Source organism: Ruditapes philippinarum, unplaced genomic scaffold (genome assembly GCF_026571515.1).
Source record: "Ruditapes philippinarum isolate M1 unplaced genomic scaffold, ASM2657151v2 ctg1176_1_1_1_1, whole genome shotgun sequence".
Taxonomy (NCBI): domain Eukaryota; kingdom Metazoa; phylum Mollusca; class Bivalvia; order Venerida; family Veneridae; genus Ruditapes; species Ruditapes philippinarum.
Genome location: NW_026862466.1, coordinates 1 through 26,428, shown reverse-complemented (window position 1 = coordinate 26,428; position 26,428 = coordinate 1). Strand labels below are relative to the sequence as shown.

At 31.4% G+C, this 26,428-nt stretch overlaps 2 protein-coding genes across 4 annotated transcripts; one reads left to right on the top strand and one right to left on the bottom strand.

The window, feature by feature from the left end:
- Nucleotides 1–696: 696 nt before the first annotated feature.
- LOC132719168 (putative RNA-binding protein Luc7-like 1) lies at nt 697–14,921 on the bottom strand. 3 transcript variants are annotated; one of them, XM_060702914.1, is made up of 10 exons: nt 14,745–14,892; nt 13,449–13,502; nt 10,003–10,097; nt 9,404–9,502; nt 8,390–8,500; nt 7,491–7,634; nt 6,552–6,728; nt 5,727–5,908; nt 4,006–4,104; nt 697–3,640 (listed from the first exon to the last, which is right to left on the bottom strand). In XM_060702914.1, exons 3-10 carry the CDS (start codon nt 10,075–10,077, stop codon nt 3,454–3,456), a joined length of 1,074 nt encoding a protein of 357 aa, XP_060558897.1. In that variant the 5' UTR covers nt 10,078–10,097; nt 13,449–13,502; nt 14,745–14,892; the 3' UTR covers nt 697–3,453. The 3 variants fall into 3 exon arrangements, with proteins under 3 accessions (XP_060558897.1, XP_060558896.1, XP_060558895.1); XM_060702913.1 differs by lacking the exon at nt 13,449–13,502 and having other exon boundaries at nt 14,745–14,921; XM_060702912.1 differs by lacking the exons at nt 13,449–13,502; nt 14,745–14,892 and having other exon boundaries at nt 10,003–10,902.
- A 6,297-nt stretch (nt 14,922–21,218) lies between these two features.
- LOC132719167 (NADH dehydrogenase [ubiquinone] 1 alpha subcomplex subunit 6-like) lies at nt 21,219–24,827 on the top strand. Its single transcript, XM_060702911.1, has 3 exons — nt 21,219–21,383; nt 23,064–23,179; nt 24,523–24,827. Exons 1-3 carry the CDS (start codon nt 21,257–21,259, stop codon nt 24,652–24,654), a joined length of 375 nt encoding a protein of 124 aa, XP_060558894.1. The 5' UTR covers nt 21,219–21,256; the 3' UTR covers nt 24,655–24,827.
- Nucleotides 24,828–26,428: the final 1,601 nt, after the last annotated feature.

Sequence of the window (26,428 nt, the reverse complement as noted above, 5' to 3'; positions counted from 1 at the left end):
GATATCAATAGGGGTCATCTGCTGGTCATGACCAATCATCTTACCAGGTTTGAAGTTCCTAGGCTTAAGCATTCTTTAATTATTGATCGGAAACAGTTTTTACCTAAAAGGTCAATGTGACCTTGACCTTTGACCCCTTGACCCCAAAATCAATAGGGGTCATCTGCTGGTCATGACCAATCACCATACCAAGTTTGAAGTTCCTAGGCCTGAGGGTTCTTTACTTATTGATCGGAAACTGTTTTTACCTACAAGGTCAATGTGACCTTGACCTTTGACCCCAAAATCAATAGGGGTCATCTGCTGGTCATGACCAATCACCATATCAAGTTTGAAGATCCTAGGCCTAAGCGTTCATAAGTTATTGATCGGAAACCGTTTTAACATACAAGGTCAATGTGACCTTGACCTTTGACCCCTTGACCTCAAAATCAATAGGGGTCATCTACTGGTCATGACCAATCACCATACCAAGTTTGAAGTTCCTAGGCCTAAGGGTTCTTTAGTTATCACTCGGAAACCATTTGGTCTACGGACCGGACGGACCGACGGACGGGACGGACCGACAAGTGCAAAGCAATATACCCCCTCTTCTTCGAAGTGGGGGCATAATAACTTGTATCAAACTGTTTTTTGGCCCTTTGGACAGGTGAATTTAAATCTTTCAAGTCCTCTGGCAATAATAAAATAAGTCTATTCTACAACAGAGGTTTATTTCCACTGGTTTACAATTGTTTCAGGTTTTGAAAACACTGAATAAAATAATTATATACAAACATTTTTAAACAACACTTGTAACTTAACAAAGTTTTTGCATTCAATTCTAAATTTGTCCGATAATTGCAACAAAATTTTTAAAACAAAAACTGAACTACTTAAAGGTCCATAATGCCTCAGAAATGCTTTTTTTAATTTCTCAAAAGTTTTTTTTTATATATTTTGGTGGCTTTATATGTTTATTTTTGGTAGCCTGTTATAATTTCCAAAATGTCAATCCTTTGACAATTACCTGAACCATCTTTTACTTCTGTTGCTTATGGCAATTAATATATAGTGATTTAGTATTTAATATGGAAGTCAAAATACTGCTTTCTTTACATTTTGCTACTATTATGACAAATATTTTCACATTCAGAGCTACTTTCTTTAGGTCACACAACATGCTTTACAGCCATTACCTAAAGGTTATAAAAGTGATGTTTGCCCATTCTAAAAAATATATATCTTCGTATCTGAGGCATAATATACCTTTCAAAAATGAATTATCGATTGGAGAATTAATTTCACAATATCAGCAAAATATTTTAATTTTGGATGAAACATCTAAATTAGCTCTACCCCTTTTTTCAAAAGGCACAAAAAACAAGAACTGAACTACTTTAAGGTCCAATATGCCTAAGAAATGCTCTTTTTTTTATTTATCAAAAGCTTTTTATTTTTGGTGGGCTGTTATAATTCATTGGGCAATTACCTAAGCAATATTTCACTTCTGCTGCTTAGGGCAATTAATATAGTTAGAGAGATTTACTACTTTAACATTTTGCCACTTTTATGACAAATTATTTCACATTCACAGCTACTTTCTTCAAGTGATAAGCATGTAACATTCTCAAAAACCAGCATTTAAAGGTTATAAAAGTGAAGTTTGCCCGTTGTAAAGAGGAATTTTATTATTCATTTCTGGGGCATAATGTACCTTCAAAAAACAAAGCATTGATTGGAGAATTGATTTCACAATATCAGCAAAAGATTTTAATTTTGGAGGAAACATCTAAATTAGGTCCACCCTTTTTTTCAAAATGTCAAAAATTAATTGAAACACAAAAATCAAATTGTCCCCTATAAGCATGTACAATCAGGCCCTGAAAATGATTTATTTACATAAGAACTACATAAAATGACATGGAGTACAGGGCATGATGTTCAAATAAAAATTGTGACTGGTACCTAAATGAACTTTTTATCATAATTTGTGACAAAATAAAATTAATTATGTAATTTCTTCATCTGTGTAGTAATATATTTTTACTTAATGCTTTATTTAATATTGGATTCATTTTGTAATATAAAAGCAGCATAAATGCTATTCTTTTCAACAAATTTAATACTGACATGATAACCATGTGACCTACTTTATATCATGTTACCAAGTGTAAATGGGTATTCAATAGTGTTTTAAAGCCAACTGAATCTATGACAAAATTTGCATATACATATATTCATTTAATCAAAGAGTTTTGTCAGTCTTTCAAAAATATCTTCTTACCCTGTTTTAATGATATTAATTTTTTTTAATTGATTAAAGCAGCATGCCTCCAGATTTTAGGATTTTTTTTAAATGTATTTGAGAATAAAATATTGTGAAGTGAACTAACAAAGTAAGTTATGCATTGCAATTACACTTACAATCACGTAAATTACCAGAAACACGTCTAAAAATGCAGAGAAGCCCTTACTGCATTAATCATGCGATAGAACGTTAGTCATGCAGTTGAAATATTGATTCATAAATTCATATTCATAAATACCTCAAAAAACATTTTTCTCAAGTTTGATTTTCTTGAAATATTATTAGCTCATTTGGAGGCATGCAGCTTTAAGTACCAAAACCTATTTCTAGCACTTACTATTGTTGCAATCTTTTATCAAATGCAAGTTTCGTTGAGGTAAACTTTCTTAGCATTACAGCAGTGATAAGATTAATGATGAATGTTTAAAATGACAACACTTCCAAATTTCAATTTTAGCTCTTATAACAAAAATCTTTGTATTAACCGATCAACTTTATATAGTTGTGCCTTTGGAGCTGTGTCTGATCAACTGTCTGTTTACAGTACTATCGCCAAGGAACGTTAATTATCTAACAAAAATGAAATTAAAAGAATGTATTTCATAAAACCAGTGGTTTTTTATTCAAGAAAAAAAAGAAGAGAAAAATCTAATAGTAATGGAGATACTGTTTTGATATGGTCATCAAATATTCAACAAATCAAAAACAAATTAAAATGTGCATGCAAGCACAAAATAACTCAATTATAAATGAATTCAAGGCAAAATTGGTTTATTTCAACATTACACTTTTAGGACCGTCACTTCAACAAATAAATTTAAAAAAAAAATATTGATATTGAAAGAAAGTAACTCAAGTATGTCAGCAAAAATGACAAAACAATAACACTAAAGTGATAAACATGTTTCCTACCCAATTTTCTTTCTTTCTGTATTTGCCACAAATTCAGCACAAATTACTCGTTTCATTTCGATGCAGAGAAAAAGATTTGCTGTCAAAATGGCAACATCTGTTTTATTCATTTCACATAAATTACCACGCAGTTCATATTAAATGATTGACTATGAACAAGTAAAACTGACATATCAGTGAAACTTATAAACAATCAAGATGAGATTTACGAAATCGCCTAAATTATTGTCAACGATTTATTAATTGTTCTCCTAATAATCTTCTACTGCAAGAGGAGCCGGGGAATCTTGTTTTGAGCCATTCTCCACACTTGCACTACGTCTCTTCGCTGATTTTGACCTTGACCTCGAGCGAGACTTCCTGCGAGATTTCCTGTGACGAGATCGGCTTCTGGAGCTGCTTCTGTGGCGTCGAGATCTAGACCTAGATCTTGACCTCCTGAAAAATATGTTCATTAATGACTTCTCATATATATCAATAGCATTTAAAAAGTTTTTAGTCAATCAAAGCATCTATGAATATTACAAGCAAAAAGAAAGACATCAAATTTTTCTAACTTCAGTGTTTACAGCAATTTTCGGAATTTCAGCTAAAATGAAAAATTCAGATATGTTGATTAGTTTTCTGATGAAAATCATTAAACATAGACCAAAAACAACCATGTCATTTTGGAAACTAAAATCAAGACAAGACAACATCCACTTTTCAGCTTTTATTTAATAAATTTACTTACCAACTAAACATTTTAAATAAATACCTGCATCTTATAATTTGTTTTACTAGACTTATAAACAATGACAAACCTAGAGCGTTTTCTTGACCTTGACCTAGATTTCCTGCTCCTAGACCTTGACCTCCTTCTTGACTTCTTCCTTGAATGTCTTGACCTTGATCTTGACCGTCTGCAATACAATGATGAGGAGCATAAACATTATTTGTATATTGGCAAACAATTCCTTAAAGCATAAAATTGGTCTTCTCCCCTTGTTCTCACCATGATAATGAGCTGTTAAGCATCAAATAAGCACATTCTAGGTAAAAATCTAATAGATAATGTAATTTTAATTGGTCCTGTATCAGTTGTTTTGTCCTCGTGAAATATTTTGGCTATATTAAAGGAACTTCTACAGAGTCACACTCGCAAAAATTCATGACAAAAGTCAACTGTCTACATTCACTTCAGTTTCTTCTAACAATTTTTGTGAAGTTTTGTCATTCAATATAATATGTGAATAGATGCAACAATGTCACAATAAAACTTTTTAATTTGAATAAACATGATATAGAAAGCAAAGGGTGATGTTTTAGAAGTTACAAGATAATTGACTCAAAAAATTCCACTAATGAAAGTCCTGAATTATTATTTAATTTCAACTCAAATCTATTCAACTACTGCGAATTCACTTATATTCGTGGGCATGAAATTTCGTAGTTTTATCAATACCGGCATTTTCGTGGGTTCTTAAATTCGTGGATTTTCGTTTTCCTGTTAAAACAAATTCAGTAACCTAATGCAAAGTAATCTTAAACCTAACCGCCGAACATTTTTACTTACAACGTGTACATATCTTTACTTGTCACACAGCGCTTGTCAATAAATTTAATCCTTGCCTCTGGGCATATAAACTCTAATATAGCACAGTTACTGCCGATAATTGACTGCAATTAACACATTTATGTGACATGATATGCACCTCCATTGGACACAATGACCCTGTAAATCGCCGGTGCAAACATCGCATAATTTATACGGCACCTGACAGGTTTTAACCAGCGAGTTTAAAAGTTTACACCCTGAATTGGTCTTAACATATCTGACAGTAACTACACGCAACGTCACAGCGACTGTGTGAATTTACATGCATATCAATTACTCTCGGTAAATAACAGGAGTATATGTGAATCTTGTAAAAGTCGGTGGCGTCTTTACAGAATAGCATTCGCACAAGTACAGATTAATGTTCATATAAACTGGATCATTTAAAAACGACAAAAGAATGTACAATAAATCTGTTTTAGCGATCGTATTTTTTATATTTTTGTGTACTTACGACATTAATATCAAATACTTTTTTTTAATTAATAAGAGCAAACTGACAATTTTTATTAGCGATAATTATCGCACTGCCTGGGTTCCCATATTTACTCGATTATGTCAAGTATTCTTGTTCCTAGTAGACTACAACGATCAAGTATGTACATGCGACATTTGTGACAGTAAATTGAGGACATATAATCGAGTTTTCTTTCAAGTTTCTTTAATATTGCAAACGGATTGAATATGTCACTAACCTGATTATCGATCTGTATTTACATCCATTTCACGAAATATCGGCCGGAAAAGAGCCGACGCATGTTTGTAATATATAGAACAGAGACTGGGTAAGATGTATTTGTTGGGATAAAAGTTCGTCGGATCTTGAATTCGTGGATTGACCTACCCACGAAAACCACGAAAATTCGTGCCCCACGAATAATAATGATTTTACAGTATACAAAATTCTGTAAATTGTACACTACAAACCTTGACCTAGATCTTGATCTTCTCCTCCTTGACCTACTACCACTCCGAGATCGTCTACGACTTCTACTACGGCTCCTAGTTCTCCTCCTGTCCTCATCGTCTTTCTTCCTTTCCTCCTCACGTCTTTGTCGCTGTTTTTCTCTCTCCTCACCTCTCTGTCTTATACGGTCCTGATGTGTTGACTAAAATATAAAGTAATTGTCTTGTATAGCCCTCACATATTGCCCAAAATTCAAAATGACTGTCTTTTATGGTCCTTATGTTTAGTCTACAATATAGTATTGTATGTCTTGATTAAAAAATAATTTTTAATTCAAACATTTTGAAATATTTCTTAAAATTGCAAACTTTTTCATTCATTACTGACATAAAGGTTTATCCATGAATGATGACATGTTTTGAAATTTAAAACAGATTACAAATTGCTAAAGACACGCTCAAGACATTAATGTTCTCCTTGTTCAGAAAATTTAAATATTGACAAATATTGACAAACTTTAATGCTTGTGATGTCATTATAGGAAAATGCATATATCTGTTATCAAGGCAATTATCAACTGCTTATAATGTTTACCAGATGTTAAACATACATGGTCGTAAAGTCTTTCTATTAAAAGTCTATAATGTCATGCATTCTATAAAAGCTTGTTTTACACAACTGACAGTAATGTTTTGAAACACAAATGATAAATCATTATCTTCAAGATAGATAATTAATTTCAAGATACCTCGATGTAAAAGATGTAACAAATCTGCTAGCAAAAATCAACAAATAAATATATCTTCCAAATTCTATTTCCATCTAAAACTATGATTTAAACTCACTTTTAAATCTGCGAGTTTGTCTCTGATTGTGATGAAGCCAAGATGAAGTTTACCACCAAAATGGTCAGCTAATCTTCTGTCGTTGTCATGGATACCAAGGTATGCTGAGCAGATCTCACACACCCTCAATTTCTGTTGTTGATAACTAGATGCAGGCATAGAGTTCTTGTACTCTTGCTGCAAACAAAAATGAAAATATTATTTCAAACTTTTTCTCTAAGCAGAGCATGTTAAATCTGATTTATTTCAAGCGAATACAAAACCTGTTTTAAGGCAGAAATATTTTTTGTTCCATCTTTCTATTGCTGCCTGTATTATACAGGCAAAATGCTGATTTTTAAAAGAGATATGTATGTTTAACCTTTTACCCAATGAGCATATTGCGAAAAATGGCCGTTTTCATTGAAAAGCCTCCTGTAACAAGTTCAAACTGCTATGAAACTATGAAAAATGCTTCAATACTGATGAAACTTGGCACAAATGTTGACTACACCATAGCCTCTGTAACAGCATGCTCAATCGTAAATTTCCTGTTACCATGGCAACGGGGGGATGTCTCAAAATTGCCAAAAATCACTATTTTGCATTGTTTTTTTCCATCAAAACTGATTTCAAAGTGCTGCAACTTCTCATTGAATTGAGATAGAGTAAAAGGCTTTTCAGCGTCGGTTACTAGTTACCCGTAGATCGACCTGAGGCCATTTTTAGGCTGTCACATGGGGGGGGGGGGGGGCAAAAAGCCGTCGAAACATGCTTATATGAGGGAAAAGGTAAATTGCAATTGATTAGATATTATTCCTTCACACAGTTATGTATGTTAACCACTACAATATTTAATTGTTTTAAAAAAAAATTTTTCTCTCCTGTCCATATGACCTTAAAGTCTCGATTCTTTGCAGGCCCAATTCTTTTATAATAAATGATGTATAAAATAATTACCTCAGCTAGTGCTTTTTTCTTTTTCAGGTCTTCCACTTCATTCAGAAGCTGCATAGACTCCTCTACTTTACCCTCAGCTCCGCTGGTCTCTGCACGAGCAAGTTTGGTCCCTATCTCCTCCCCTAATCCATGAATTGACTCCGCCTTAAGTAAGAAAAAAAAATCAGATTAAAGTCATTTCTTTTATAATACACCATACATGTTTATTTAAAGCTAGGGGTCTTCCAGATACAGTACAGTTTGTGAAACATCGCACTTGTAACAATTGGTCAAATGCTCATAAGATAGTGATCATGTTATGTTTTTATGATGATCACAAGTATTTCACTTCGTGAGATTTGAAAATAATCCCATTTTGTGACACATGCAGGCTTGTTTACAAGGGGAAACTATTCACAAGTAATGGTTAATGAAGCTTCAAAATTTGTGTAATTTACTTTGGACAGTAAAAGTTTAGTTCAAGCATTATATAGTTCAGATTGACAGTAGAGAAAGCTTGCAGCTTATTTAAAGCACTCTGAAGTCCGCTTCCTGGAACTAACCATTACTAATGCCATATGCCTATCATGGCCCAAGAAGGGTCTGACCACATACATAATCCCTTGGTTATTTGGCAGACATCTTTATGATAGACCACTCCAAGTAAGCAGTCAAAACAACAAAATTATTCATAATCTAATCATGAAACATGTTTTTGAAAATCACAACAATGCGCTTATCAGTCTAATCTAAAACAATAAAGTTTTGACTGCTATTTACTTCCTTCAAACAGGAAATCCCTAGCCGTTACAATAACTTGTTCTAAATTCAGAGCAGGACTAGTCCATTATACAAAATTAGTGAAAACAGCTAAACAGACAGTCATCTTATAACCTGTAAGGTAAACGTTATCATCATACCTTGCTATTGGCCTCCTCTGACAGTTCTTCCTGTGTTTCTTTCAGTCGACGTTTATACATCTCTGTCTTCCTGTCACATTCACTGATGAACGTCTGCAAGTGCTCCATGGCCTGAAAGAGATACAACAGATTAGAAAGTGTCATTTTATTTACACAAGACATTACACACAAAATTAACCTTTTTAACATTTAAAATATGTTTTATTAATCATGCACAGACACTTAAATTTATTTTTCATATCTTAGGTCAAAATCAACATGACACATACATATCATTTCTTTCTTTTTGTAAACATATTTAAATTTCAAAGAGAACTTTCAATTAATTTATTTCAACAAATTGTTTGTGATTCTGCAACAGTTACTGGATTGATCTAATTAATGCACTTCTAGAAAATATCTTAACAAATTTCTGTGAATACACGGCCAGGGTAAAAGTTTATTATGAAATTCTTCAAGCTCTAAGTTTCAAGCTCTATTTGTTTGGTCAGAAACCAGTACAGAATGTGAATTCACTAATGAAAACCCTGAGATCCGAGAAAGATATCCAAGAAAGGTTTTTTAACCTTAGGGCTAGAACAGTCAAATACTAATATGTTTATCTAAGTAGTTAATATTTACCAAATTGTTTAGTTTCAACATAAAATAAAATTTTGCTCTGACTTAGAGCCAGGGAACTGAAAGATAATTCCTTAACACTCCCAATAAACAAAACTAACAAAGGTAAAGGTTGTCTGAAGAGCAGCACACTTCACTTTTCTCATTAGATAGTAACCTGCTCTTTGATTTTATGACCAATGTTAATTTTGTTATATCAGGTACCAGTGACCTTGACCTTTGGAGTAAAAGGTAAAACCTATCAAGGTTCAATCATTGCAATATCATTGTTAGTATTGAAGTTATTGACCATAAATGAAATATTTTACCAAAAAGGTTAACCAAGTTCACCATGACTATTGTTTTGCTATATTTTGGAAAGTTGTGTTATGAAGACACAATTTCTTTTACACTTACATCAATATCATAAAAGTAGTCTTTCTTCTTTGAAGCGGTTTCAAAGTCAGCTCTTAAAGCAACATCATGATATTTGGGGCACTCACCCAGGTCCATTCTCTGTAGAAAAATAAATGTTATCATTAATAGTCTACCTCATTTCATTGTTCTAATTATATATACATTACTAGAATTCTTTTAATCTAAGTGCTACATTTCCATAAAAACATGTATATTACTACATTTTTATACATAATCAAGAAAATGAAGGGAAAAAAACTGTTACCACATAAAAATAAAGTACAAATAAAACAAATTTATAGTTCATTTACATTACCACATTTCATTATATACTAAAATACATGAACACATCACTATATGTGTCCAAATCTATTTAATCTTCCCTACCAAACTTTATTGGTATTTTTATATAAAATTTGTCATAATTATCAACACAAATTACATTTTGCGGAACTTTTATCACATATTTCAAATTTGAACAATAATACATGTAGCTTATGTACATATTGATGGATTACGTACCAAGTTTACTCTGGCAGGATAAAGAAATCCCTTGAACCAAAAAGCTTCTTAAATCGTTTAAAAATTCAATAACCTACCGTACTGGAGAGAATATCATGTGGACAGCATCCAAGAAGGAAACTTTTACATACTCTAGGGTCATCGAATTTCATCTGACATCGTGATGTATCCCCTACAAAAAGTAGCCAATCAAATAATGTAAAATTACGAATATAAATGAAGTGAAACAGATGAATATCCTTGATCAATTTGACCATTATACCAATTTGAAAATCACTTTGCTTGCAATGAACAATATACATTTTTATTTCCAAAAATGCCTGTTATTTTATACATAATTTATATATAAGGTACACAATAATTGTATTCCACTTCACTAAAGTATAATCTAGGATATTTTAGGATAGGATGGGAACCACTCATTGGAACCACCCATTGCCACTTCACATTAGTTACTCTATGATAAAGTCTTAGCAAAGTTACTCTTACAAGTTTTCTAATTAATTAAGTCATTTTTTTTGTTACACTCCATACTGATCTCTGTATGAGTGCTTCAGCGAATAAATGACAATATTTATTATCCGGTTCCTTTCTACCCTTTTAACATGACTGCTCTTTCAGCCTTCAATCCCTACAAAATGAAGGTCTCTCATCAAACAATTATGGTCTTACTCACACGCTTAAAATGAAACAAATAAAAATTTTAATCTATACATGTAGTACAAAATTTATGCCATATTGAGATCTTTGACTTGGTCAGGTTAGATTGTTAATATAATCATGATGAAGAAACTGAAATGTTATATATTCATGTCCTCATCTTTAACAGTGAAAGCAATGCTTATTTCTTGGCCATTTTTTTCTCTCTTAAAATATTGTTCATTGCAAACTACACTTGTTAAACTATCTGAAATTGCACATTTTCATGGACAATAAATTTATAATTTGTTTTGTATGGTAGCAAATTTTATTCATATTTTGTGAGTAAAAAAAACTTTAAAAAGTATCTTTTGTGATAACATTTAGAAAATATACCTATAGTAATAACTATAGTAGTATCAAAAGATCTATCAAATAGGCAAAATTTAGAGTAATTTCAGATAATTTTTCCAACCAAAAGAGGAAACCACCCAAAGATACAGTCAATCATTTTGAAACTAATCTTTTCTTTTATCAAATTTAGCAGCATTTAAAAATGTATTAATATGTTACAAAAGAACAATAATTAAATGTTTACAGTTACCTTAAAAATTAAACTTTGTATGAGAACAGACAAAAATACAAAAAAAAATTCAATCTTTCTCACTTAACCTCAAATTGGGAAAGGAAATACCTAAAAATAGTACAATTATCAAGTAGATGCCCATGGGCAACATGTTGAGCCTGTTGTCACATCTGACCTCGAGACCTTTGACCTAGCCACATGGTTATTGCACATAACACTCCATCACATTATTGTGAACATTTGTGCCAAGTTATTTGAAATTATGCCAACAAATGACAGAGTCACAACCCAGACAAACATAATCCGAAAGGACAGCTGGCTGCACGCACACATGCATGTACACCAAGAGGTACACCAAACTGCCATTTTGATAACTATGTCAAGCTCTCCGCAAGCGGGCTTGACAAAAAATTGTTCACAATCTGAATAAAGCTGGTTTATTAAATGAATTCATTTTTTTGTGTTAAATTTAGTTTAAAAAGTATGTATTCTTCACCAGATAAAAGAATAGAAACATAGGAATAAATTTTAGCATAAAAGCAATAATTTTGTACATACTGTTTCAAGTTCAAATTTGGATGGTTTCCTGCAAAGAGTACAATTAATTCCAACCATATATGACTTATAAATATTTTCTTTAATCAGAGTACAACATAATTACCGACTGATGTACCCAATGCAGTCCAAACATATATGGAGTATATACATACATTTCATATATATAGTCACACACAGAGTAACTTACAGTCTGTTGGTTCCCTGAACAATCACCACCCACATTTCATAGCAACAAGCTAGGAAACAAATCCTAAATCTAAACATTTTCTATGCATTTATAATACATACAGTTCTGCAAACATCAGCTACATCATTTTCCTTGGACAGCTACATAAAACAAAATTAATTATTATTTAAGATTCACGTATACTTGTGATATATATGTCGCATACGTACACGCAGCAGTCTGGTCCAACATCCTTTTCTGGTTTTCCTTTTTGCAACAAAAAAAAAAAAAAATTTGCGTAAAAAAAGTTGAGCTTTTTTTTTGTTTTGGGACTAAGTAATGTAAATCATTTATTTGGGATGTTTTGTTTTTATTTAATTTATTCTAAAGGTAGTGCATCCATTATAAGCCATTGGAGCAAGATTACATCAGGCATGTTTTGCCACTCTGTGTCTTTTACTTTTTATACTAGACTAGAAAAATATGTATCAATAATAATTCTATGATTTATAATAGCAACGCTGAAGTCTATGAACTTAGCTCTTTGTAAATGAATGTAATACCTTTAATAGTAAATGTACCCAAGTTTTTAAATCATTGGTACGTACCCATGTTCTAGTCCTTTTCAATTCGTTCATCTACTTTATCACGACAGGAACTTATAAAATTATTTTCCCCTAAAATTTTTACGTACCAAACTGCGAGTCACCAGGATGTACAGCACTGAATAGATTTCATGTGCATAACCTTCTACATTTTTTTTTCACTATTTATCATACGTACATAGTCTGGATATTTGGACCTTTATCCTCTGAGCTTTAGTAAGAACTAGAAAAAATGGCTTAATAAACATTAATCACTTTTCAAGTAAGCAATTTAAACATAACAAACTTATATTAAGTGAAAATTATATAGTTTTAAAACAATTGCAGGGCCCTCATTTCACAATAATTGTTGCCAAATTATGGCCCCCATACCCTCCTTGTCAGTCAGTATATATTTTTCCTTATTTATTTTTTTTTATTACTTTTTCTGCTTTTTACCAAATAAAATAACTTATTGATGTTCATGGAAAAATCTCCCTTTTTCCAAAAGAGGCAAAATTACTTTACTTCAGGGTCTCTGGCCCTGTCCTTTGTAGTATAAATAGGGCCCTGAATTGTGACTTTGTTTTAATTACAGAATTTCTCCCATAAAAATTGCTTTAAAGTTCAGAATGAAAAGAAGTCATCGACATTCAGTTTTATTAACTTTCTTTGATCACAGTATCCTGAAAGAAAAAACCCTACTTTCCTCATTAAAATTCAAATGAAAGGGCTGGTTGGGCAAGCTTTTTTGAATGCCCCTTCTTTTAAAATGCTATTAAAAATCAATAGATCATCAAGTGTCTATCCTTAAAAAAACATTTTAAAACAGAAGTGTACAAATTCTTTAATCATGACATTTTTTTCAGTACCATATTCTTGAAATTTCATACTATTCGATAAAGTAAGAAAGAAAAGTAAAAAGACAAACAAATAAATAAACAATTAGATGATTAATTCCTGCAACTAAGAATTCATATTTTAACTCACGGCTCAGCCATCATCAGCATTATTTCTGTCTAGACTTCGCATATGTAAAGCCTCCTTAAAAACAACAATGCATTAATTTGTTAATAAATTGCAAACAAAAAACCTGCGAATGTATACATAGACCTCTTCAGTCAAATTCAAATTTCCAAATTCATCAACATTATTCAATTAACTTTTAAGTTGCTAATATAAATAATAAAACTACTTATTCACAATATGTCGGAGTCACTTTACTTTTTCAAGTTATTCACTTCAACAGTAGTATTATAGAATTTATTTTTAAAGATGTAAAATGTAAGTACAATTGTTTGCAAATGTCATGGAAAGCATCACAGGTTTTGAAAAAGTATGAATTTCATCTCATATGTGTGAATGAATAGCTTTTAAATTAACACTGGAAACAGTTCTTACCAATTTCCAATACACTTTACCTTCATTTGAAATCAAAATATATCTATCTTTGATCCCTAGAACTTTATTATAGTGTATGACATGTAAAACTCATAACTGACATGGCAAAGGTATGAGCTCATACACGTATATTTATTTTATGACACACTTTAGTCTTCACTATTATATTTGTCACATATTTTCTTTCTGAACACCAAGTTGAAAAATAATTGCGACTTAATGCTCTGACTGATCAATACGATGAGTAAGAAAGAACTTAAATTTACAAATTTTATGGGATGTATCTACAACAGAAAAAAGAAAGTTTATTGGCAAGAATATCTTGTCTAAGTTTACCACTATTAATATTTGTCAAGAAAAAGAACAGTAAGAATGTAAGGAAAATTTTAAGTGGTCTTAATAACAATTAAGTTTGAAAGATATTATGCAGATTTATATAAGAGAAACATAAAGCATACATACATGTATGTTATATTTATACTTATTTGTAAAAATGGAATTTATAATTTGATTTACCAAAAACAAAAATGTATGGAATGTTGAAAATGGGTCCCTCAACATTATTAATGTTTACCACTAACTGTGACTGTAGTACTCTGTGATTGTCAAGAAATACAAAGTAATGCAAGATATGTGAATGTGATCACAAACTAACCAACTTACAGTTACAGTCATTGGCTGCAGTGAAAAGACCTCTCATTAAAATCATTATTATGGTAATATGGAGTCTAACTGTTATTCAATATATCAAGTTCATAACACATTTCGAAATATCATAATGTAAAAATAAAAAAAAAACGTGGTCTTCTTGATCCAAAAAAATTGGGTACGAAAATAAACGGTACGAATACTAATTAATGTTTTAACTTTTGCCTTTTTACATACCATCCCTAGCAGTTCCCATCAACTCGTCCAGCATAGCCCGAACCTGATCGTGGGCTGACATTTTTATCGGTGTATCAGCTTTGATTATACTGCATATATATCATTAAAAGTATTTTTAAACTTAAAAACCGCAACGTTCACAAAGCAAATATGGCCGTCAAGGTTGAATTGGACTAAATAAGCTCCTCTTCAGTGAACACCACTAAATAATATCCTTCCACAGAAATACAATACTGTAGTGATCTATTTAAGGTGACAACGGAGTCAATTATCACTGAAAATACCTAAAATGAGTTTTTTTGCTAAGTAGATTTATCAACCTTTTCTGAACACATTCGTGATTTAATTTTGGAAGCAGTTAGTCCAAAAAATGTGTTTTTAAACGTTTTAAAACGGTACCTATACTATTAATTTTGTAACTGCTACTCGCGTAACCTGTCGATTATCGATAACGCTCCGCCCCCTGTTGAGGCATCAATGAGGGAAATCGGTAGTTCCATATATCCGTGAATTACAGGTCCATACTTCTCGTAATACATGTATTGTACAACTACCGTACATCTTTTATGAATATCTCAACATTTAGCCTTTTTTATAAATTAAGAAATTGTCGGCCAATGTACGTAACATAAATAATTAAGCATAGCGGCAAATCGCACAACCACGGGGTTGAATAAAAATGTAGTTGCTAAAATATCCATAATGTGTGAAAATAATTTGTCTGTCCCGTTAATCTGATACATATTACATTGAGTTGATAGACTTTTGTACGGATTCAAGGGCTTACTTTACATTCAACCTCGTTTTCTATCAATGTCGAGTAAAACAACAACAAAAACAGACAACATTTTTATGTGAACGCCTATATGACTTGTGGTAAGGTGTACCTGACAAATTTCTAAACCATTTTAGATTGTCTAAGGATGATTATTTCTCTATGAATAAAAAAAGAAATTAAAATATATTTTCAGTGAAAATAAATTGTTCGCCAGTAAATCGGACACAGTACTAATAAATCTGGGACAAAGTATGAAATTTATTGTCTATCCCGGTAGAAACTGGATCTCTATGCCGTGCATAGATGATATTCATAATAGAAGTCAAGAAGGCCATATCATAATGATGGAGTAATACCTTTTATTTCTATTAAAATATGTGAAGCATTATCAATTTGGTGGAAAAAATATATAATATCCTGTTCTTATTTGTACATCTACCATGGACTTTAAAAGACTGTCAGAAGCTCAGTTTTTTGTTATTTTATTTTATATTTTAACGGAATTTCATACACGAATACACAGGCAGAGTGACACTGGTATAATACAATAATAATGCTGATGATAATAATAATAAACTTCAAAAAAGGAAACAATTAAATACCCCGCTAGCGGTGCGCAAATGCGTTCCATTTCCCCCCACTGAGTGCCTCAAATTTTACCGATAGTCACGTGACATGTGCGAAAGATACCAGACGAACAGTAAATCACGTTAAGAATTGAAGAAATTTCGGCTATAAACTGATATTAATCAGCAGCTTTTTAATTGGTCAGATGTCACTGGGTCATAAAATGTTGTTAGAGTATGTTACCGCAACTTGTGACCCTCTCTGGTGCGATATTTGTGTATTATGCAATTATTTAGCGTGAAACGTAGGGGTCCGAGAGAGAACAGCCGATTTATGACACTTCGTTTGATGCGGGTCGGACTAACTTTGAATCGGCATAACTTTTTTAATAATCAAGCAATTAACATGCGGTTTAAAGCACATGAAAGGAAATTCATTTACGGAGGGAACCGTGTCAGGGATTTTTGTTTGCTCAATCAGCGACTTAATTATCTTTAATTACGTAATATGTATGGTGAAAAAAGTCGCATAAAATGTTTGACGTTACGTAATATTTTTTTGAGAAAAGATAGAAAAAATTTGAGACACGGTTCCCCAGATAATATACGTAAGGTTATTTTCCAAAAGTTTGATGACAAAAAAATAAAAAATGACTTTGATATGACGATTTAAAATTTTAGGATTTTTATTCAAAATCAATCATTTACAAAAGCATTTTTTTCAAATATGTTATTTTTTATGCTGATCAGCGACATTTAATGCATAAAGATTAAATAAATAACAATTATTACTAAAATAACTTGGTTTAAATTACATTTATGTGAGTACCACGGAAAGTGTCTGTTGTCACCTTAAGTATATATAGATCTAGTCAAGATTTAACCTATTCAGCTACCAGTATTTATCTGATTCGGATTAAAGCTTTTTTATTTATTTTTTTTTCAAAATACTATTGTCAGTAGGTATCGATAGTGTATTCCACTTTACTGTAGTTATATCAACTTTAATTTGATGGTGTTAATTTTTCCAAGTCTTAAATATGTCCTCTTTTTATTTCATGGTTAGATACCGATATCTTAAACAACATTTCATGATAAAACTGATCAATTTAATCGGTGCATTTGAACACGTTTATCATATCTCCATGTTGGTGTCTGTATTCAAAAGTTGTAAAATTTAATTTACAAAATCTCTGTTCAGCTGATAGTCAGCTACATTATTATGTATTATTCGTGTGGTTCTTCTTCATCATTTCTTTTAATACTTTTCTTGGACGCTTACATTTTACAAGCACCTTTATCAATAATAAATGCACCGTGTTCCTTATTATTTAGATCAGTCTCACAAAATTCCAGCAAAATAATATACAAAGTGGAAAAATATTCCTATAGTTTCAGAAATTATAAATATTTACAATTCGTTCAATATATTGTTCAAAAATGTTTGCAATAAAATTAACATTTCGCTACCTTAGTGAAGTAATGAGTATACTCCTATTAATTGGAACTTAATTGGAGTGAACACATAACAGCACGGGCACTAAGGTGATGATTTATAATAAAAAAATCGACCCAATTCAATACAATCGAAGTAAGAATGAAAACGTTTCCATATTTTGGCATGGTATTTCTGTGAATTGTAAATGGCTAAAGCTAAGTTAAATAATTTTGACCAAATTTGTTTGCCCATTAGACCATTTTCTTTTTCAAGTTTTCATAAAAGTTAACAAAATCGGAAGATGTGCTGCTTTAATAATTAAGCCACTTGCACCTGCACGTAGTGTTACTGTTTCATGTATTTTGTCGGTGTAACCCTCTACGCGAGGGGTTTAAATTTGATAGAAAAGGAAAATAGAGATCCTTGGTACTCAACATGATAATCGGTCTATGTTTTCCTGCCACATATCTCTAAGTATTGATATTTTAACCCTTCTTAGGAAATTAACAACTAAAATATTAAAAAATTTATGGCCATATTCATGAGTATTGTAAGAAAGATTTTTTCGGCTTTATTCCGCAAGTATTCCTTTCGCATTTATATGTTGTTTCTCATGTTTTAATATTATGTAACATTTTAAAGCCTATTTTTGCAAGGGGGCGATTTGGTTTGAGGCCGAAATGTCCTGTTTGCTAACTACTTGTGTAACAGGATTACCACCCGTTTTTACCAAGATTTTTTTGTTAAATTATTTTTCAACAGATAGTACAAAGAAACAAGTATAAGGTTCAACAATTCTGTATTTATCATCTTATTAATAGTCTATTTTTAATCTAAAGTTGCAGGTAATTCACAACTTACAAATAAAACTCAACAACGATATGATATTTTAACTAATTAACATGCCACATTTTTGAAGTATTAAATTGACAATGATTTTTACCTTTTTAAGATTTAGAAACACTGGCCAAAAATTTGAAATAATTCCCTTATTTTTATATTCAAAATGGCTAAGTTCTAACAAGAGGTAAGATGTACCTTGCAAGTGTCTGTGAACCAGAGGCTAAATTGAGCATTTTCGGTCAATTTATACCCTTTTCATACCAAAAATGCATGAAAATTCCGTGCAAATATTTAACACATATTGAGGAGATTTACAAAAGTAGCTACTCATTTAAATTATAACTGTCTGATATATCATGTAAACAGTTTAGTTAATCTAAACAAAATGAAGTACAATACTTATTTATTAACCCTTGATAGTAAAATGACTGTATATAATAAAGATGCATGAATGATTTCAACATGTAATTTAGTACCGTAGTAAAGAAATAAATCTGTAAAATAGTTTACTACCATATTAAGTCTAAAATGAAGTATTATAAAAGATATAAAAGAATCGTATAAAATGCCGGCAAAATTGTATAAGATGCATACGGCTCATCAAAATGTAAATTATTTCAGAAACAAAAGCTTTTTTATCCTACCATTGACATAGATCTAATATATCCTTGTGCCCCATCTTAGTTTAATACGGATAAACTAATATTTATAATCATTCATTATGAAAGTCAAATATTTACGTTACTGATAATGAATATCAATAAAATATGGTTAATTATTTCTATATTTTCAACCATAAAACTAATGATAACATGATATTGACTGGAATCACAGGGCTATATCTAAATAAAATCAATAATTCTACAGAGTTAAAAAAAAAATAATAATTTTGGAACTTTGAAGAATTATTGATTTAAGCAGACACTTTTATTTAATTAATCAATATTTTAGAAAATGCTTTAAAAAATCAACACCAAAATATTCATATCAATAAAAATCATGTAATGATAACGAAATCTGAATTACTATTTTTTTCCTTCTTCAATCGCTTCAATTTTAACATTGAATCTTTATCATCTTAAATAACTTCATATCATCTAAGAGATACATGTATTTGGACATTTTCTCCACACAAGTTTGAATGCTTGTATATTATACATTTAATTGATTGACATTGTTGGCTCTGTAGATGTAACGTAGACTTACTTACAAGATGTTATAAGAATTAATACTAGTAAAGGGCTATACACAGGTATGGCGATGCTTGACTTGCAAAAGGCGTTTGACACCGTAGACCATGATATTCTTAGTGGAAAGTTAGAATTAATGGTTGTTCAGTCTATTTCCTGGTTAAGATAATATCTTTCAGAACGTTCACAAATTGTTACTCTAAATCAAACAGTGTGACCTGTGGCGTCCCCCAAGGTAGTATTCTAGGGCCGTTGCCTTTTCTGTGCTACGTAAATGATATGATTTTAAGTATTGATAATGATTGCAAGTTAATACTGTATGCAGATGACAGCACTATTTTATTCTCACATAAAGACCCGAATTTCATCTCGGAAAAACTTGGGACAGCCCTAAAAAGCTGTTCAGAATGGCTCGTAGACAATAAGCTGTCACTCCACCTTGGTAAGACAGAATGTATGCTGTTTGGCCCCAAAAGAAAATTACGAAAGCAAGAACAATTTACTGTTACATGTAATGGTCATAGCATAAAGGGTACTAATTTAGTCAAGTATCTTAGTCTATATATCAATAGTGATTTATCTGGGGAAACTATTGTTAATAACATTATTTCTGAAGTGAATATCAAGCTCAAATTTTTATACAGGCAGAGCAGACTTTTAGATACTAAAACAAAACAGCTTTTATGTTCAGCCCTGATTCAGTGTCATTTTGACTACTCTTGTTCCTCTTGGTATGAAGGTTTATCAAAACATTTGAAAAGAAAGTTACAAATTACTCAGAATAAGGTATTAAGATTTGTCCAAAACTTAACGCCTAGAACTTCTGTAACAGTGTATGAGTTTGAAAAATTTAATTGGTTAAATATAGAAAACAGAGTCAAACAGTTAAGACTCAATCATATGTATAAGATTTTTTACAAAAAGAGTCCATCATACCTAAAAGCCGACTTTAGATGTTGTGCTGATGCAAGATTTTAGAATACTAGATCAAGCAATTTTAATTTTATTGTCCCCCAGTGTAATTCTGTGATGAAACAGACCTTTTATTATAATGGAATTAAAGACTGGAATGATCTGCCAGAATATATAAAATCCATTAATAATTTTGTGCAATACAAAAAATCTGTTAAAAAGTACCTACTAGAAAGTTATAAAAGTCTTTCAGAAGATATATATGTGTACAACTAATGTGTTAGGCACTGTGATCAAATATTTCTGTGATAGTAATACTAGGCTTATTTTAAAAAGGGCATACTTTTATAAATATATTTCCTTTTTCAACCAAAATTTTGACCAACGTTAGTTAGTTTAGTTTTTATCTTGTTGTTTTTTTTAGGGGGGAAAGGGTTAAAATTATGTTTTTTTTTGTTTTTTTTTATTTCTATGGACCCCATTGGAAATAAGCATTTAGCTTAATGGGCTATCCATAGGTGCATAGTACCTTTTATTTTATTTTTTATGACAAAAGTGTGCTCTTTTATGCTGTTTAATGATCTCATTTTATATATATGATTTATATATGTTATCTCTTAACTGTATGATTTTATAATTTGTATCATGTGCTATGTTCCTAAAATGTATAAAATAAAAAAAATAAAAAAAAATAAAAAAAATAAACGTAGACCGGAGAACGGTCCAGAAACTGTCGATTAGTTTTAGTACGGCACATTCACGGATACAAGATACGCCAAACAAAAATGGCGTCTGTTAAGGCCGTACAAGGTCTCAAACATGTAAAACCCATCTTATCAGCCGACCACAGTGAGGCCAGAAAAAGGGTTTTAAGTTTATATCGGGCATGGTACAGACAAGCAGAATTAGTGGGTATGTGGATTAAAACATTCAGATGTTTGCATTTTATGGTTTCTTTACAGTTTTATGTCAATTCGGTCTAAGACTTTTCGACCCAGACATATTAAATACAAATTTAGCCAACCAATTTCCTTCTTCAAGTTCTTGGGCAACACTAAACTTTTGAAATAAGGCTTTGCATGGATCGACCTATCTAGCGGTCCTTCCGTCCTACGACCTGTGTATTGGCAGTGTTATTTATGTTGTTCATATCAAAAGTGTTTATGGTGTATTACCAGAACTGTCATTGATTCAGTGCAAAGCATATTGACAATACAGTACAGCTTTAACAATTTTTCCAAAGTCCGCCCATCCCTGCATTTTTTTTTACAGATGGATTGTCAATCCGACGTCCCTGCGACAGGTGTGACTTTCCGCTCATCACCTGATCGGGTGAAATTTCAATAATTTGTGCTGCAGGATATCATCACAGTGGATCACTGTGAAATATTGCAGAGACATTTTGCTCTTTTGGGTGATTCTTTATCAATGTATAATTTAAATTTTACTTGCTTGCATACCATGTAACTCCCAACTCCTACCACTATGCCAGGTGGATAGAAATTGGTAACCATTCATTTAACTACCTTGCAACTCACAAAGTGGCCATTTCAGAACAAGTCCCATGAGAAACATTCATCCCTCAATTAACGCTCCCCGTGGGGCTTAAACTTTCGATCTCACGATCTGGAGGCGGACGTCATTGACCCCTAAGCAAATGGTACCAGGGCAATATTTATCACGGCGAATCTGTGTGATTTTGCAGGGATTTTTTTTACTCATTTTCTGTGATTTGCCACTGTGACTGACCATAATATGTCCCTCGCTACTGTACATCAATATCAGATGACAAAAATCAGCATTACACCTAAATATCAATGAATAGTTGAATACCCCTTATTTCTTGTATATTATAAACTTTCATACCTATTAATATATTTTTGGTAAAATACATACTACAAGTACATGTATGTTCTGTTCATACAAATGTGTTGTGCCTGTTAATAATTGTCCTTGCATAATTTTTTTTTCTGACCATCACTGGTATGAAATGTGTCCATTATCTAACAACAGCTTAGTGTTAGACATGGCCACCTGCTTTTGAATTTGTTTGGGGTTAATTGTCAGATTTTATACACATTTATGGATTTAAATGATTAATAAAAATTATTGATTTTTTCAAATTATCGATTTATTGATCAACAGAAAAATACCAGTGATACAAGTAACATTGATATCGTCTCTGTCGATAACAGCTGTTATACGATATACATTCAGGTAGAACTGTTTTCGAATTAATGATGCAGTGCAAGCATATCACTTATATATTGGTAACACTATCAGATAACAAATATTGAAGATACACTGACAATCAGGTCTAGGATTTCAATATATTAACAGACAGTCCATAATGCATAAATTGTTAATGTAAAAAATCAATAAAACTAGTTTAACAACTCATTTACATTCAAGTATAGTTACATAAAAAAGATAAAAAAAATCCATATCATGCAATAATTATATGACATGATCATAAGAGTTCTATTTATTAGAATAATAGTTCAACATTCTGTATCCTGTGGTTGAAGACTAATGAAAGCTATAATCCCTATTCTTACATAATTTGTTATATTTGCACTGTCTATTTTCCAGTTGCTGACTATGACCTTACAGTTACTGTAGCGGAATGCAGAGCCAAAGTTCGAGAGAATTTTGAAAAGAATCGCAACGTAACAGATGTCAGGGTGATAGACATGTTGTTCATAAAGGTATGATAGAGATAAATTTACATGATAATCATTTGGAAATACCTCAGCATTCCTATAAAGGCTACTTATCTGTTATATGCTAATTAGCAAGAGGAATAATACGACATCCTGCATTGTCAAATGAAATCAGGACATGTATGATTTTATCTGTTTACGGTATAGCAAATGATTAGGGGTTGCCACAAAATTCCCATATCAAAATATATATATAGAGCAAAAAAAAGCCATAGAATACAAAAGGGGCTTATGTTTTAGTTTATAAGAACTAAACATTTTGCATTTGATGTCCAGTGACAATTTAATTTTGATGTAGAAAAAATACAAATACCTTAAGTGGTTTTAACAGTAAACACAAAATGATTAAATCAAGTAAAATGCTGTGTTTAGAGCATTGGTTATTATTGTTATAATTTAAAATAGGAAAAAGTTGGTATGTAATTGAGAGCATAGATTTTGTAACACATTATTGTTTGAAGTGTGATAAAGATGGTCAAGCACTTGAATAAAGCTTTAATAGGGACAGAAGTCACAGTAATATCTTGCTATTTTTGGATGAAACTTTGTTTAAACTAGAGGAGGTACAAAAATGTATATTATAAAAGGATAATTGTTTAGATCTATTATTTGTACGTGGCTCTCATGTATTTTATGAAAAACAGATCAATTACTTTTGGCACTATTGTGCCTTGTGAGTTTTTAGCCTAGTAAAATCCATTCAAGTTAAATATAAAACTAAATTGAAGAAGCCTGTATCATCTAAGGTCATAAATGAATTTGTGAAGGTCATTGTTAATGAAATAGAATCAGTGAAATTTAATTCTAACAGTCATGCGATTATTGATGTCATGTTTATACATTTGAAGGTTAATATGCTGTAACAATGTTTTGTTTTCCACTTCTAACTTTTTCATAAGCAGATCACCAGAAGCGTGCTTTTATTACTTAAATAGAGATTGTCAAGTTTTTGTTACATTATACAGAGCCTTATACATGTAGTTATAGTTTAGTCTTCTGATTTTCAATGGTTAAAATGTCTTGCAGTCTTTCTGTTGCCTGTCAAAAAAGTATGTTATAAATTAATTGTAATTCTTATGTTATACATATAGATAAATTGTAATTCTTAAAATATAATGTTTTATGGAATCAAAGCTGGAGAATCCTGTATGTTGTAATTAAGGTTGTAATCACACTTAAGTGAAATTTTATATACATGTATGTATGTAAATTATGCTTCTAAAACAATTTTCAAACATCAAAGAATATGTAAAATATGTAGTGCTGTTATTATGCTGTTCACATGTGGTATTATATAGCCAAGTTTAAAAACATTGTGTATTTTTCAGGGTCAACACGAACTTGAGGAGACCAAAAATATATGGAAACAGAAGAATCATGTTATGAATTATTTCAACCAAACAGTCAACCCCAAACCTGCCGACTTCTTTTCCAAATTTCTTGAAGGTCATGAACCATGAATGTTATTTATTTATATAAAAATTTACAGTGAAGTCTTTTGTATGAGCACCATCTTATTTCTAGAATTTTCTTATAAGAACTGTATGAAGTAAAGATATTTGATATTAGATTATTTAGAAATATGAACATTTTGTCAAATATATATATGTTTAAATAAAAGTTTTAAAAGAGAGTTATTTTCTTTTTAAATAGTTTTGAGGATTTGTAACACATGCTATCACTGTTCATATAGCTTGTTCTTTGAAAAAATTGATACATGTATGTAGCAAGATAAGATTAAAATTGTATGTCTCAAAAGCTAATTGTTTTTAGCTCACCTTGGTCAGGATGTTTGTCCTTGTGATGTCTCAGAGTAAGATAAGTTCCAATGATGAAAAACTAGGTCACAGGAGTGAAAAATTGAAATTTCCGGTTAATGCTCTAGGATTTACTGTTTCGGTCCAAATATCCGGGAAATTGGTCAGAAAGGTTGCTGCAATGATTTCTAGCTCAAGTTTAAATATGGGTCACCTGGGGTCAAAAACTAGGTCACAGTTCAAGTATGGAAAAACACTTGAGAGGCTATTGCTTCAGTTCAAATATCCTGGAAATTGGCCAGAAAGGTTGTTTAGATGATTTCTAGCTCAAGTTTGAATATGGGTCATTTTGGGTAAAAAGCAAGGTCACATAAACCAAATATTTAAAAACTTTGTAAGCGCTCTAGAGGAAACATTTTAGTCCAAATAAAATTTGTCAGATGATTATTAGGACAAGTTCAAATATTGATCATCAGGGATAAAAAAACTAGATAACGAAGCCCATATAAGGAAAAACTTAAGACTCTGTAGGTAACATTTCAGTCTAACTGTCCTTAAAATTGGTCAAAAAGGTTGTTTAGATGATGTCTGGCTCAAGTTCGAATATTGGTCATCTTGGTCATCAAAATAACTAGATCACATAGTTTAAATATGGAAAAACCAAATAACTAGATAACATAGTTTAAATATGGAAAAACCTTGTTTACACTTAATATACAGCCCAAATATCTTGGAATTATTAAAGAGTGATTGATGCATGGTTTATAAGAGCTAAAGTTTGAATACGAGTCACCTGGGGTGAAAATCTATGTGACACAGTCCAAATAAAGACCCCCCCCCCAAAAAAAAAACAACAAAAAAACAAAAAGAAAAAACAAAAAAAACAACAACAAAAAAACAAAACTGGGTCACATAGCCAATATATGGAAACTTTGTTAATACTATACATGTAATGTATTTACCCCCAATATCCTGAAAGTTTGTCACAAAGGTTGTTTATATGATTTCTAGCTCATATTCGTATATGGGTCATCTAGTGTCAAACTAGTAGACACAGTCCAAATATGGTAAAAACCTTGTTTACATTTGCACTTTTTCAAATGCTGACATGAATGCTATGATATGATTAATATTAAGACATTATATCTGCTTTTCATTCACAGTTAACAATATTAATTATTCCTTGTCATTAAAAACATTAAGGTGCGCGATATAAGGGCTGCCATGACCCTCTTGTTTTCGATTCTGTTATGTGAGGAAGCTATCCACCTAGCTGACAGAAGTCCGTCGTTCTAATGCTCCTGTGGAAATAATGCACGGACATGTAAAACCAAGTGTAAAGATGTTTTTTTTCCTTTTAAGAAAGGATGGACTTAGGAAAATCAAGAAATTCCCATATCAGCAAATTACTTTAGTATGTCTCACTCGTCTAAATTCAACAAATTTGTCCTGGAAAACGGGGTGTCTCAAATACTTG

Bases quoted from the DNA above. Each gene is read 5' to 3' on its own strand.
- LOC132719168 (XM_060702912.1), bottom strand. From the start codon at position 10,227: ATGTATATTGTTCATTGCAAGCAAAGTGATTTTCAAATTGGTATAATG. The intron at 7,635-8,389 runs GTATGATGATAA...TTCTTACTTAAG, and splicing joins CAGAGGAGGCCAATAGCAAG to GCGGAGTCAATTCATGGATT. The intron at 4,105-5,726 runs GTTTGTAGTGTA...ATTGTATTGCAG, and splicing joins AGATCAAGATCTAGGTCAAG to ACGGTCAAGATCAAGGTCAA.
- LOC132719167 (XM_060702911.1), top strand. From the start codon at position 21,257: ATGGCGTCTGTTAAGGCCGTACAAGGTCTCAAACATGTAAAACCCATC. The intron at 21,384-23,063 runs GTATGTGGATTA...TCTATTTTCCAG, and splicing joins CAGACAAGCAGAATTAGTGG to TTGCTGACTATGACCTTACA. The intron at 23,180-24,522 runs GTATGATAGAGA...TGTATTTTTCAG, and splicing joins TAGACATGTTGTTCATAAAG to GGTCAACACGAACTTGAGGA.